The 15,713-nt window shown below is 38.4% G+C and overlaps 1 protein-coding gene and 1 pseudogene across 1 annotated transcript; one reads left to right on the plus strand and one right to left on the minus strand.

The window, feature by feature from the left end:
• The first annotated feature begins 1,954 nt into the window (after window positions 1-1,954).
• On the plus strand, window positions 1,955-9,239 carry LOC137709034 (transcription initiation factor TFIID subunit 9-like; annotated as a pseudogene).
• A 323-nt stretch (window positions 9,240-9,562) lies between these two features.
• Window positions 9,563-13,840, minus strand: LOC137708237 (probable GTP diphosphokinase RSH2, chloroplastic). Its single transcript, XM_068447272.1, has 6 exons — window positions 12,674-13,840; window positions 12,393-12,578; window positions 11,384-11,844; window positions 11,037-11,195; window positions 10,568-10,919; window positions 9,563-10,049 (listed from the first exon to the last, which is right to left on the minus strand). Exons 1-6 carry the CDS (start codon window positions 13,406-13,408, stop codon window positions 9,741-9,743), a joined length of 2,202 nt encoding a protein of 733 aa, XP_068303373.1. The 5' UTR covers window positions 13,409-13,840; the 3' UTR covers window positions 9,563-9,740.
• Between the last annotated feature and the right edge of the window lie 1,873 nt (window positions 13,841-15,713).

Genomic DNA, 15,713 nt, shown 5'->3' on the forward strand with positions numbered 1-15,713 from the left:
ATCACTTTTGCCATCCAATCCCAAGCTTTCCACCTAGATTCCTTCACCATTTCCACCTTCTTTGCTCTATAAATTCACAACTCTCCCACTCAAACTCATCAAGTTGGTTTTTCCTTTTTCTTCAAGAAAAAGAAAAACCAAACTACTACTACTACAAGCTATCCATACACAAGCCAAAACTCATCATCTCAAGAGATTAATGGCCATGGTGATGGCACTTGTATCTGCAATTGTGCTTTCACCACTCCACACAATCTCTAGAAAAAGCAGTGAGGCAAGATACTATGAGACAAAATGGAGCTCTCAGGGGTATGTTCTTCCCATGGTTCTTGCTGTACTTATCATTGTCATTAAAACCACTTCTTCATCATCATTGAGTTCATCATCTACATCATCATCGACTCAAGGAGATTCTTTGATTCCATCTTCTGAGCCTTCATGGGTACTGAGGATTGGGAGCTCATGTTAGGGTCTTGGTGTGGTTTTGGTGATGCTAATGCTTGTGGTTTCTTGGCAAGGTTCTGTTCATGAATTCTTGTGGAGATAAAGAGTAACACATGTATTTGTTATTGTAATTCATTTTAATGGGTTGTACTAGAAATTGTTAGATCGAATAATGTAAGTTGTGTTAGTAAATGGAGATTCTTGAACCAAAACGTGGGTGCCATGCAGTTCTATGTGAAACAAGTTCACAAACTGAATACTTTTTAAATACTAGTACAACCACAAGCTATAAGATGAAATTATTGTCAACTGTAAAACAAGATTAAATTAAAGCTCTTTGGTGTCTAAAGAAACTCCCAATGTATGCCTCTCTATCTATGTGAATGCGAAAGAGAGGATACTGTGTATAAAACGTTGAGATATGTAAGTTTTTTCATGGTTAAAGCTTTGAATTGTTTGTGACATATTTCAACCCAGAGACACACATCAAATTAAAAAAATAAAAAAGGGCGCTGACGTCAACTTGTCCGAAAACAGTAGGCTGGGCTTAAGATAGTTGGGCACTTGGGCCGGCAATGGTTGGTCCACCACTTGCCCTTGCTTATTTGGACTGCTAGAGGTGTTTTTTGGGATCGAGGGAAACATTGTTGTCTTTGCTCTTGCCTCACACCAATTGGTGGAGATACTCTAATAAACATAAAGTAACTTCCAAATAAATCTTTAGAGGATGCTAGCAACCTTCTTGATCCTCTTTTTATCCTTTAATGCAACACACTAATTTGGACTGCCTATTTTTTAGTTCACTCTTTAAATGACAAGTCTCCACTAAAAGCCAACCAAATCCGAAATCGTTTAATCATGTAACGATTATTTAATATATAAACGAACTATATTGTTAAGCTAAACACTATAATTTTGACAATTCATCGAACGGAAAACAATTTCTGATTTGATTGATTTTTGCCAAAATTAATATTTAGAAGTTAAATAAAAAAAGTAAACAATTTTGATCATCGCATCAAATTTAAAAAAATAAGAGAGAGCCGAGAAATTTTGAATGAAAAGGTAGCTAGGTTGAATTCTTTCCCTACTATGTTTGGATGAAGGAAATAAACATGGAATTTTGATAAAAAAGAAATTATAAATTGACATGCACAAATTTTCTTCTTTAGATTTATAAACATAGAAATTTAGAATTTCTACGTAGGAAAAAAAACATGGATTTTGGGATCTCCAATCTCAAGTTTAAATTTCATGTAAATAGATATCATTTCTGAATTTAAATAAGTGATAGTTTAAAAATAACAAATTTCGTTTCAAATCCTATTGTTCTTTTAGGTTAACCAAACAAGAAAATTCACAATTTATAAAAAATAAAATTTCATCATTTCAATTTCTGTCATTTTAAAATTTCTTATATTCTTAAATCTCTTCGTCCAAATAGAATGGAACTCTCTCTCTCTCTCTCTCTCTCTCTCTCTCTCTCTCTCTCTCTCTCTCTCTCTCTCTCCATATTTCCTTTTCTTCTCCAGCTCATCCATCAAGCATCAACAAAGCCCTTGCTACTGTAATTCAACCTATCACCTCTGTCATCCATCAGCAAATCCCAACTCACAAAGGCCTCATCTCTTCGATACCAAGACGAGGTAAGCTAGCTACTTTCCTTCACTGCTGACGATTTCTCTTTTTCGTCATCTTAATTTTGTTTGATTTATCATGAAAGAAACTGGGTAAGCTTCAATTTGTTTGATTTAGGTCCTTTATTAAGATATGGGCAGGTTTGATATAGGGTTTAGGACTCAGATCTTCCACTAAATACGAAAACCCACATGAAATCTACGATATCAGTAGTTAAATTCTTTGATTTTAAACTTTAACGAGCAGAATGGTTCTTTTATTATGGGAATGGTCAAATGATATAAGAGGTCCAAGGTGATAACTCCAAGAACTCTTAGCAGATGAAGATCGAAGAATTCAAGAAGCTTGAGAAAGAAAGGTTAAAGAGAGAAAAAGGATAAGCAGCGGAAAAGAGAACCAACTGAATTGAATGAATTGTAAATGTTTGTACAGTAGCTTTTATAACACTACATTCCTAACTAATTTGCCTATGTGGCAATCCTCTACACCTCTCCTTATTACATTCTAACCAATCAATATTCAACACCTGTACTTTAGTTATTACCCCCCCCCCCCCCCCGATCAATCGCAGCTAGGAACACCAAGGCTGAGATTGATGCAGTGCTTAACAAACACAGGATTGTGAAGTCTTTTAGTAAGAATGTCTGCAACTTGATTATCTATGGAGATATAGTGAACCATGATATCTTTCTTCTGCACCCATTCACGAACGAAATGATAATCAATATCAAGATGTTTAATTCTGGAATGGAAGACAAGATTTGTGCTAAGGGACAATGCTGAGATATTATCATAGTGCAAATTAGGAGGAGCATGTAAGAACTGATTGAGATCTTTCATTAGGGACCGTATCCAACACACATCAGCTGCACAATTAGCTAGAGCTTTATACTCAACTTCTGTTGAGCTTCGAGACACAGATGATTGCTTCTTGGATTGCCACGAAATAGGATTAGAACCAAGAAAGACTACATATCCGGTGACTGACCTCCTGGTGTTGATATCAGAAGCCCAATCAGCATCTGAATATGCGGAAATGTGAATATCAGCACCTGAATGATATGTAATTCCACACTATAGAGTCCCTTGAAGATATCTTAGTATCCGTTTTACTAGGAACATGTGTGCATCAGTTGGATTTGTCATATATTGACACACAACATTGACAGAATAAGCAATATCAGGCCTAGTGAAGGTCAAATATTGAAGTGCTCCAACAATACTCCGGTAGACACTTGGATCAGACAAAGGTTGGCCCTCAGATATGAGTAACTGAGTATGAGGCTTTGAAGGTGTTGGTGCAGGCCTACAATTCTCCATTCCTGCTTTTTTTATACGCTCTTGTGCATATTTGGTCTGACTAATAAACATATCTCCATTGATTTTATACTGAATATATAGCCCTAAGAAGTATGTGAGCCTTCCCATGTCCTTTAAATCAAATATCTCACTGAGAGCAGTAATCACAACCTGGACTTTGGTGATATTCGAACCTGTAAGTATTATATCATCTACATACAGGAGTAGAATGATAATATCTTCGCCATCTGTCTTAATAAAGAGGCTTGTGTCAGACTGAGAAACTGTGAACCCCATAGATGGTAACACACCTGTGAACTTAGCATTCCAGGCTCGTGGAGCCTGTTTAAGGCCATACAATGATTTAACAAGTTTGCAAACATGATTTGGTGCTTTGGAATCGACAAAACCCTGTGGTTGCTTCATGTATATTTCTTCCTGCAACTCACCATGTAGGAATGCATTCTTGATGTCAAGTTGTCGAAGATCCCATTTGTAACTTGTAGCAAGTGCAAGGATTAACCGCACTGTAGTTGTTGTACCACTGGACTAAATGTCTCGGAGTAATCCAGACCATGTTCTTGTGTATAACCTTGAGCCACCAAACGTGCCTTGTATCTAGATATACTACCATCAGGATTCTTCTTCAATTTGTATACCCATTTGCTCCCAATAATAGTTCTGTTATGAGGAGGAGGTACAAGAACCCAAGTCCCTTGCCCTTTAAGAGCATCAAACTAATCTTGCATAGCTTGCTGCCAATTTGAATTTGTAGCTACGACTTTAAAATTCTTTGGTTCTTCATAATCAACATTTTCGACCAGATAAGAGAATCCATCATAGCACATAGAACCATCATCAACTTCCAAAGGCTGTAATTCAGGTAAGCTAGCATAAAAAGCAGCATAATCTCTTCTCTCAATTACTCCAATTTGAAGTCTCGTTGTCATAGAGTATGTTCTAGAACTATTAGCAGGAATAGAACTAGAGGATTGATTCCAATCACTCACAGAGATAGGAAGTAATACCTAGAGATGTGCTGGATCTAAGACAGGTGACAAGGGTTGATTGAGATCTTGTATAGGAGTAAACTGATGTGAGCTTAATGACTCAGATTCCTGTGTTCCAAATTCCTGCCTTTGTGGTGTAAACTGTGAAGGAGTATCAGACATAGACTGAACTTGCTATGTAGATATACTGTCATGTTCACTTGAAGCTCTTAATGGAACTATAATTGGAGTAGAGTTGACCGAGAGTGGTACATATCTACTACTCGACATCACTGAGGGTTTACACTTTGTAGGAAACACAGACTCATCATGTATAACATGTCTAGATAAGATCAATTTCTGCGTCTGCAAGTTGTAGCAGATAGCCCCATTATAACCCGAAATATATCCTAAGAATATACACATTGAGGTTCTAGGTTGAAATTTACTGTCATTATAATGTCTCAAGTATGGAAACACAGCTGAGCCATATATTTTCAAATCTTTCAAGGATGGATGCTTATCATATAAACAGAAATAAGGTGAATTCATTTGTAATGACTTAGAGGCCATTCTGTTTATTAAATACACAACATGTGCACAAGACAGATACCCAAACTCCTGTGATAACCCAGCAGCATTCATCAAAGTTATTGCTGTTTCAACTACATGCCTATGTCTTCTTTCAACCAATCCATTTTGTTGTGGAGTGTATGGACATGAAATTCTATGAACCATTCCTTTTGATTGCATAAATTCTTTGAATGAATTACTGACAAACTCACCACCCCCATCTGATTGTAAGCACTTTATTTGGGCTCCAAATTGAACCTCAATATACTTGTAAAACTTGACAAATATCGAAAACACTTCTGATTTACTATATAGTGGAAAAATCCACATGTATCTTGTACAATCATCAACAAATACAACATAGAATCTATACCCTTCTATAGACTTAACTGAAGAGGGTCCCCAAACATCTAAATGGATTCTAGCAAAAGGTAAGATACATCTAGAAGACTCATTATCAAAAGGTTTTCGAGTAATCTTCCCATGAATACAATCTGTGCACATGGTATGCTTATTATCCATAGAGACTAGAATATGAGACTTAGCTAACATAACTGCCATGACTTCATTTGTAGGATGCCCTAGCCGTTGGTGCCAGAGAGAAGACTTTATTAACTGTCCAATAAAAGCCCTTGGAACTGTCCATGATGATATAGGAATCTGAAACAACTCTTGAGGTCTACTCCTTCCTTTGTACAAGATATCCCTTGTCACCTTGTCCTGCACAAAGAAATTGACATCATCACAGATAAACCAGCATCTGTTATCTTTACACAGTTGCTTTACAGACATTAGATTCACAGCAAGAGATGGAACATGTAGCACATTTTTCATTATAATAGAATGAGAAGGTGTTTTAATAATTGCAGAACCAGTATTCTGAATTGGTAAACCTTGACCATTGCCAATTTTAATTTTCTTGGAACCTTCAAAAGGAGAAACTTGGTGTAAGCTAGCAAGGTCAGATGTCATGTGGTGTGATGCTCCTGTGTGCACAATCCAATTTGCAGCATTGGAATATGATGGTGAACCTTGAACACTCATCCCTTGCATTGCAGGTTGTACTTGATATGAAAGATCAGGTTCATGTATGTTCTGCTGAGTATTCATCCCTTGCATGACAGGTGGATGCACCTAATATGCATAATGAGCAGCAAAATTCGGAGGCTGTTGAACAAAACCCTGTGATGGAAGGATCACTGAAGATTGACCAGGAAATGTAGGTGGAAGAGAAGCAGGAGGCCCAGAGGGTTGGTAGGAGTAATTTCCCCTATGATAGCATTTCAAAGCATTATGTCCCCTCTTACCACAAATCTGACATTCAGTATTAAAATGTGGTGAAGTACTCTGAGCAGTTCTATAAAAACAGTTCGGAGCAGTGTGCCCTCTTCTCTGATAGATTTGACATTCTGGATGTAACGTAGTTCTGGACTCAATATTTCCATTCCAACCACTATTGTTCCTGTAATTAGACCATTTACCTTTGAATCCTAATCGATAAGTACTATGTCCCCTTGATTGTCCTCCATTGTAAAACCTTTGTTGATTTCCATTAAACGGTGCTGAAGATTGATGTTGCCTTGAGTTGTCTTGTGGATGCTACTCCAAGTTACCAACATAACCACCACCTGAGCCGTAAGAACTTTGATTAAGAAAATAAGCAGGTTGCACCATTTGAGATTGTGGAAAGAATGACATTTGTTGTGGTAGCAGAGTAGCAGTAAGAACACCTCCTGTACTAGATGGTTCATTTGCAGAAGAATTGGAACTGGATGCACCATTAGTATACAGAGAAGAACTTGAACCACCACTATTTCCTTGCACATACAAAGTAGCCATATTATGAGTCAATGAATTCATCACCACATCATATTCCCTTTCAGCTCCAATTAATAATGCCCTAAATTCCTTCATAGTGACATTAGAGTCTCTCGCAAGTATAACAGTCCTAATAGTTGCATATTCTTTGGGTAACCCAGCAAGAGCGGCAATCATCACATCATTATCTGATACATATTCCCCAGCAGCCATCAATTGATCCCTGATTGACTTGATCCTTAACGGATGTTTATCCATTGAATCCCCACGTTTCTGAACTGTATGTAATTCCGTTTTCAAGTGATTAACACATGTCCTAGACACAAATGCAAACCTTTCCTCAAGATTTGTCCAAGCTTCAGCAGCAGTCTTACACCCTATAACATATTCTATAGCATCATCAGTCAACGTTGCTATCAACAAACTTAATAGTGACAAATCTGTGGTCTCCCAATCTTGAAAGGCAGCAGTCAGTTCTTTGGTAACCCCAATTTCTGTACTAACCACAAATTTCGATGGACAAGGAGCTGAACCATCAAAATGATCGAACAGTTTGTACCCTTTTAACACAGACTTGAATTGAAATGACCATTTGGTGTAATTGTGCTCCTTGTCAACTACCCAGTGCTCAACAACTATCTAATAATGGCTTTGGCCTTCAGAACTTCATCTTCGCAAATCAAACAAAATTACTGAACACAAACTACTCAAAGATACCAGAATCGCCCAAAAGCATTTCAAGAGAAAAAAAAAAAACAATATATTGAAGCACTGTAAACACAGAACCTGAAATTCCTGCTTCACCTTGATTGCATATAGAAAACCCCAAATCGCCAAGAAAAATACTCCAAATCACCAGACAGATCTGCAAACCATCACGCTTCCATCACTGATTCTGACAAGCACAGACCCACGCGCGATCGCTGGCTCTTGATACCATGATAACTCCAACAACTCTTAGCAGATGAAGATCGAAGAATTCAAGAAGCAGGGGACACAATTCGGATATAAAAGTCGACCTTTCCATGCAAATTTCCGGTAAGCAGGGGAGATTGAAGGGGGCGTGAATCAGAATATCATGTGTTTTTTCCTTTCAGTATTTGATATAATTGGATCTGATTGTGTTTCCTTTTTAATTGTTGGTCTCTACCAGTTTTAATTTGCGCTAATAGCAGCCTCCGTCGTTCGTTGTGTTTTCTGCTCACTGCTTATCTTCGCCCAAATTTGTATATTCATCAATTATCGCCTCAAGTTTGTGATAGGTTTCTATCCTAGTTGTGTTAATTTGCCAAGAAATCTGTACATTCATCAATCACTGCCTCGAATTTCTGCTAGTTTGCTATGCTTATTGTGTTAATTGTTCCCCAAATTTTGTATGTTCATCAATCACTGCCTCCAAAGTTCTGAATGCTTATTTCTGGTGCAACAAAGTGACTCGTAACTGATAATTTCACAGGAAGGTTCACTAGTTTAGAGGTTTATCCCATCCCAACCGTGCCGGCCAGCCTAACATAAGTACCCGGAACCAGAAAATGGCAGGGGAAGATGAGGACTTGCCCAGAGACGCTAAGATCGTGAAAACACTGTTGAAATCAATGGGTCTGGAGGAATATGAACCTCGTGTTGTTCACCAGTTCTTGGAGCTATGGTATCGATATGTTGTTGATGTTCTAAGTGATGCACAGGTCTACTCAGAACATGCTGGTAAAGCCGCTTTATTTTTTTTTTCATCTGCTAAATCTGAGTTCCTGTAATAAAATTGTTCGAGAAGATGCATCAAAACTTTCTTATGTCATTTTATAACATTAAGCAAAGTTGTCAAAGATAATACGCTTTCATCAGCTTGTGTATGTGCGTGCGTCTTTTTTCATCGAGCATTATCTTAAGGGACTGACACTCATTATCAGGTTTTACCGGAGTTGGCTAGAAACAGAAACAAAATCCCGTTACCAAAATCAATTGCAGGGCCTGGAGTGGCATTGCCACCTGAACACGTTGATCAGCCCGAACTATCAACTTGCAATCGCGAAGAAACAACCAACGCAAGCAACGGAAGAAATGGTGGGGGATGAAGAACCAAAGCCCTCTGGGGTGCCCCAGAACACGCCCCAAAGGGTATCCTTCCCCCTCACTAAACGCACAAAGTGAGGATCTGGCCGATGGGAAGAAACAGATATGCTGTTTACTTCTGCAGTCCTGTTGGTTTACAGTTAAGTTTGAATGCTTATAACGTAAGATGGTTACTAAACGAGAAGTGCAAGTGGTGGATTGCCTTGGTGGTTAGGCATTTTCTTCAACTTAGTGCGTCTCGTGGTCAAACCCTCCCCCTCCCCGGCCCCGTAGTTTGTAATTAAGTGTAGTAATATCGCTTGTACTGAAAAAACATGAACCAGTTTTGCCTTTATTCTTACCCATTGTGATAAAAAACTCCAAAAGTTCTATGATACTATGGAGTATATGATATTCCGGGCTTTTTAATTGTTAGATTTAATTTGTATTTTAAAGTAAAGTTTTAACGATTAAAAGTTCCAAACTATCTGTTACTCTGGAAAATCTCCATAAACTCTTCATCGTATGCAAGACATTAGCTAATCTCCATCGACACTAGTCCCCTATCCTTCTCCCTCTCCTAATATTGCTTGTATAAATCAAAATAACAATTGGCCGATGCGGTGAGGGGATACGAGAATTCGCCAACATGTCAACAGAGAAGCAAAAGGAAGTCGAAATAACAAAGCGCGTTGCAAGTTTAGTCATCCGATACAGAAACTTGTAAAAACATAAATGCCGGGAGACAATAGTGCATACAAAGTGAAAACTCTTCAAGATGAAACAATTTTAACACCTTGTTGAATTCAGTTAGTCATTGAATAACAGAACCACGTACCTGTTCTGTACAAATGCTTTTCATTTATACACAAGAATGACTTTGGTGTCACTAGATACAACCAACCATAAACAGGACAATCCGCGTGCCGGTCAACTTCTCCAACCTGCCATACTATTAGCAGCAGGCCCTGCACTCGATACACTCAAGCCCCGGTCATACATGCGCTGAATCTCTTCTCTGTACTCTGTCAAAGACTTGTCCGGAATAGCTGGAGTCAGTTCCACCACATCCCCCATCTGCAGCTCGCATGTAGGATCGTTCACTGGCGCATGGTTCAGCCTGGGCCTCAGTTCTTCCTTCAGTGGGAACCCGTACGGTGTCCTCCTCAAGCTCCCTTGCCCAGCTCTTTCCAGCAGATCCATAACAGTGGAGTTTGCAGGAAACTCTTGCACAGACATCTGGAATAATAGAACGTACATGGTCAGACTCGTTGTAAATAAGTATCTCCTTGTTTTTCTGTATATTTTCGAATAAAGATTAATGAAAAGCATACAATACGAACAAATTGTCTCTGTGATATAAACGGAAAATACGGCCATTTCTTACAATTAAATCTACAAAACCCCAACACAAACTTATTCACGTCAAGACTTGTGCCTACCCGATTGCTAAATGCGTGCCGTATTATTTTGCTTGTCCCAACTTTGTTTGCAATGTGGAAACTCAACAAGGTGCATAATATGCGTCTATCAACTAAAGACACCATGCTTAATGCATAATTGCAAATATGAAACTACAATGGTGTAGACATCAGTTCAACAGTATCATCCATATACAAAAATTTAAAGTCATTGCCATATGAAAGTTAGAAAGTCCCATAAAGACCCACCTCATATACGGTTAATTATATTAAATCCAGCTATAAACCAATTAAAAATATTCATACAAAATTAACAGGAAGTTTTCTGAAACGAACCTTATCATTCTCAATCATGATGACAAACACCGGCCCATCTTGACCACAGTGGGGCTTGTAAGAATATGGACAGTCATCAGAATGCGAAGGAAATGTGCAGGGTGGCTTGATTAAATCGTCACGGCCAATAGAGGAGCGGTCTCTGTTCATTGCCTCACACTGCCAAGTGACCACCCATCTGGCCCACTCAACCATCTGAAGCACAAACGAGGGGTGCTTACAGTCACCTTCCTTGTATCTCCAATGAGCTGCAAATCCAAACTCAGCTTGCAAATGCATCTCCTTCGTTCGAATTTGCACTTCCAGTGGAATCATGCCTTCACCCATCACCACAGTGTGCAATGACTGATACCTATATTTATTAGATGAATATTAGGATGAGAATGTGGAAAAAGGATTCACTAGATGACTAGAACTTTTTTGAGGTATGTTGATAAAGAAACCAAAGAACTTTAGAGGTATGGCATACCCATTAAACTTGGGTTGAGTTATGTAGTCCTTGAACTTTCCTGGGACCTCAGACCATAGTTGGTGAACAACTTTAAGTGCCTCGTAACAATCTTCCTCATTTTCGACAATCAAACGTAGCCCATGAATATCATGTATTTCATCCATGTTTAGCTTCTTCCTGTGGAAAATAAGCCATAAGCATGTTCACTTCAATCCAGGCATGGAGAATAATGTGCTAGCGCATGGATGTCAAAGCATACAACTATAATTCATTAATCTAGTGATGCATTAAGAACTATGTTTATTATAAAAAAAATTACGGTCAACTTTTATGATGCAGTAGAGAGAGAGGGAGAGAGAACATACTTTAACATTTTGGAGTAGATGCTATACAAACTCTTATGCCGCCCACAAAGAACATGGTAGGAAATGGCTTTATCCTTGAGAGCGCGCTCTAATATCTCCGTGGCAGAAGTAATCATTGCCTCGTCAAACGTATCTACAAGCTTAGAGGACAGTTCATTGTGCTGATCCGGGTTGAGATGCTTAAAACATAAATTTTCCAGCTGCACCTTCCAGCTAGAGATTCCAAGTCTGTTGGCCAAGGGCACAAAAATCTCTAAAGTCTCCTTTGCAAACCTCTGTTGTTTAGCCAAGGGTAATGCATCTAGTGTCATCATATTATGCAATCGGTCTGCCAATTTAATGAGGACAGCACGGGCATCTGCCATGGCTAGGAACATGGTATGCAGGCGATCTGCCTCAACTGTTTTGCACGCAGTATTATTATCACGGGCAAGCTTGCTCAAATGACTGAGCTTAGACACCTAATAAATTCCATAAAGAACTAGATTAGAACTACTTAAGGTCAATTTCATATCCATATATTTATAGAAGCAACAATACTATTTATAGAATCCTCACTAGGTTTCACTTTTGTAAATAGAGTATCATTACGTAAATCTCAACAGCTGCTTTTTCTATTCTAATTTACAATTAGAACACCGTGCAACACAATTTTTAACTTCATACAGCTGCAACATTTGGCCATGAGAATCACGTAACTCGTGTTAACATGAGCTCAACTATGGAATTAATTGATAACACAAGCATTCGTTCAGATAAGAGGACAACAGTTAACTTTTATTCAATATGACATCTATTATACCATCTGTAAAGTTCCAATGCAGATGTTGTAGAAAGCTAAGCAGAATCCATGAAACAATTGACATACCATGAACAATGTATATCTCATTAGACCAAAAAAAATACTTGAATTTAGTGTTCAACATACGAAAACAAACAAATATTGATACTTGTTTAATTACTACCATTCAGTAATACAATAAACTGATGAAAATTATCGAACACATACCCCTTCTACTAAATCAGCAACCCCGGCTCCAAATTTCCCAAATATGTAGTCATAACACATAAAAGAATCATCAAGCGTGTCATGCAAAAGCCCTGCAGCAACAACTGTCGAATTAGAACCGATCAATGCGAGCAACACCGCTGTCTCCACACAATGCTGCAAATAAGGACCGCCACTTGCTCGCATCTGCAACAAAACAATACAACAAAACTTCTCAACCCAATTCGCCAAAATCCCAAAACACAAAATGCACACAAATTTCAAACCCAAACAAAATTTACCTGCCCTCTATGCGCTTTCTCAGCCTCGTAAAAGGCCTTGATAATAAAATCTTCATAGAAAATCTTGTGCCTCAGCTGCGCACCCACAAGCAACTCCTTAGCATAAGGCTCAGCAATTCCCTCCAAAAACCCATCTTCCATGTTGAAAGTCAATTCATCAACAAGCACAGCTGATGAACCCACATCCAAACCATCAGTCTGAACCTCGAAGCTCGGCGAGTCGTAATCTATGCAGGAAGAGCCCAAAGCACCCCTCACAAACCCATTAAACAACCCATTACTTCTACACCGAATCGAATTCAAGCTAATATCTCCATTGCCAAACCTTTCCCTTGTAATTCTCATTGGTGGGCTCCTCGCCGACCCTGAAACACCGCTACTGGAAGACGAAACCGGACCCTGAAACACTGAAACCGGGCTCTGGTCCCGGTTCATCGAAGCCCCATTGAACTTGCTCCCAGAATACCGAAACGAGCTGCTCAATTCCTCGCCTCTATCGTGCCATAGAGAGCCCAATTCCTCTCCTCCGCCCGAAAAACTCGACGAGGAAGACGCATGCTTCACCGTCGGCGAGGAGAATAGGCACGAGAGCCCGCCAGTCACCGGCTTCTGCGAATTGGAGGGGGTCGACGCCGTTGACGAAGAAGATCGAGAGCCCAATTCGAAATCGTGTGAGGTGTGCGCGTTGATCTGGCACGGGTGCGCCGCGTACAGAGCTATTGTCGGGACCGTCATAGCTTCCTTTTTGCGACGATTTTGGACCCCAACTCACAAATCGAGAAAACCCAGATACAACTTTAGCTCAAATCGAATTTTCTCGACGACCCACTAATTTTCTTGGCAAAAGCAACTAACTTTCCCGGGAAACAAACAACTCCACACACCCAAATGGATTTCTCAGAGACCCAGTAAGTTAATTTTTGAAAAAAAAAAAAAAAAAAAAAAAAAAACCCAATGGGTAGAATGATTCCGTATCTAAAATTCTAAATAAATCAAAGATTGTGAAAAAATGTAGAAATTTATAGAAATTGACTCAACAGAAACAGAAAAAATCTAGACCTAAATTTCGAGGAAAGTGAGTCAAGGACGCTTAAGAAACGCACAGGAGAGAGGAGGAATGTGAAGAAAAAAAGAAGCTTCTTTCTTCGGGTTTTATTTTTTTCTTTTTCGAGAATCTGCCTCCTCTCTCTCTCCGTTTTGTTGTTTTCCATCAAGTGGTTATTGCTTACAGGCCAGGCAATGGAATTGTGAAATTACCTAAAAGTCCTGGTGATATGTGAATTTGGTTTTAGACCAACTGGATTCTATTTTTTATTTTTTAAAATTAGACAATCTGGATTATTGGATATTTTTTTTAATAAACGATATTATTTGTATTAAGAGAGATGATGGATTTTGTCTCATAATGGGTTAGCAATAATACGGTTCAAATTCGTCTTTGGGCTAACAATAATGCTGATTATTAGATTACTTTAATCACAATAAAAAGGAATATCAGTAGACCGTAATACCAAATGATGTATTATTATATTAATTTAATCACATATAATCTAATTATAAATTTCAAATGTTCCAGAAGCAAAAAGGTTGGTGCTGTGTATATGGATCTGGCAATGTTTTGTGCTTTAATTGGATACGAAAAGAAAACAACCATAATTAGAAAAGTACAGAATGTTATTAGAAAAGTACAGAATGTTTTTTCTTTTTTGGTAAAAGGCCACATATGTACTGTACATATATCAAATGCACAAATTAAATAAGGAAATCGAACTCGAAACTTGAATAAAATACACAAATTTTGCAATAGATTTTCAATTGTAATCTGCATTTTCTCTCTTACATTCCCTTCCAATTATCCTTTGTGGAAACCCAAAAACAGCAAAAACCAAATTTGGGAGTGCAAGTTGGTCAAGGGAATAATAAGGGTCCGTTTGAGATTGTGTTGTTTTTAAAAAAAACTGTTTTTATTGTCTTTTAATGATAATTAGTTGTAAAATAAAATAGGTGAGTGTTTAGTAAATTGTATTTTTAAAAGTGTTGTGAGTACTAAAAGCAGTGTAAAGTGTATTGTAAATTTTAATGCATAGGTAATGTATTTCTATACAAAGGCAAAAATGGACATGGTAGTGGAGGTAGTGGTGACGATGTGGTGATGATGGTCATGGGGGTGATGGTAGCGACAATGGTAAAGGTATGGTGCTGGTGGGGTCAGCAATAGCAGTGGTAGTAAGGGTGTTTATAGTTGAAGTTGTTGACAATTATTTTTATTCTACAAGGAATAAAATGTGTGTAGAAGAATAAATAAAGAGTATTACAGAAATTGAAAATATCATTAAAGGCTCGATTCATTTTGTATGAAAGTAGCTTTTAAAAATAACATATATGCTGCTTTTAGACCATCTCCAAATAAGATGTCAAATCCTAGTTGGAATGCCTTGTAATCAAATTTGAAGGTAGGAGCAAACTCTAATCGATATGGATTGACGTATAAGTTTTCATATGTCAAATTTGATATATGAGAGCATCTCCAAAGGAGATGTCAAATATAATATGTCAAAATTTTATTTGATGGCTGATGTGACAATTGAATACAAATGCTAAGACCATCTCTAAAGGAGATGTCAAATTTTAAACCTAAAATTTGAATTTGACAGCTTATGTGTCATTTTGACATTTTTTAAAATTTTACTCTCCACCCGATATTACATCCCACATCGCCCAGGAGTAAGGATCATATCAGCCTTATATGTATATTCTCATCTCTACCTAGCACGAGTCCTTTTGGGAGCTCACTGGCTTCGGGTTCCATCGGAACTCTGAAGTTAAGCGAGTTCGCACGAGAACAATCCTAGGATGGGTGACCCACTGAGAAGTTCTCGTGTGAGTTCCCAAAAACAAAACCGTGAGGGTGTGGTAAGGGCCCAAAGCGGACAATATCGTGCTACGGTGGAGTCGAGCCAGAGATGTGGTGGGGGCCCGGGTCGGGATGTGACAATTTGGAATCAGAGCCAATCTCTGCCCGGATGTGTGTCGACGAGAA

This window comes from Pyrus communis, chromosome 11, assembly GCF_963583255.1.
Source record: "Pyrus communis chromosome 11, drPyrComm1.1, whole genome shotgun sequence".
NCBI classification, from domain to species: Eukaryota; Viridiplantae; Streptophyta; class Magnoliopsida; order Rosales; family Rosaceae; genus Pyrus; species Pyrus communis.

Coding starts and splice junctions, on each gene's coding strand:
- LOC137708237 (XM_068447272.1), bottom strand. CDS start 13,408: ATGACGGTCCCGACAATAGCTCTGTACGCGGCGCACCCGTGCCAGATC. Junction 12,579..12,673: donor AGAAAGCGCATAGAGGGCAG/GTAAATTTTGTT, acceptor GTTTTGTTGCAG/ATGCGAGCAAGTGGCGGTCC. Junction 10,920..11,036: donor ACTCAACCCAAGTTTAATGG/GTATGCCATACC, acceptor TAATAAATATAG/GTATCAGTCATTGCACACTG.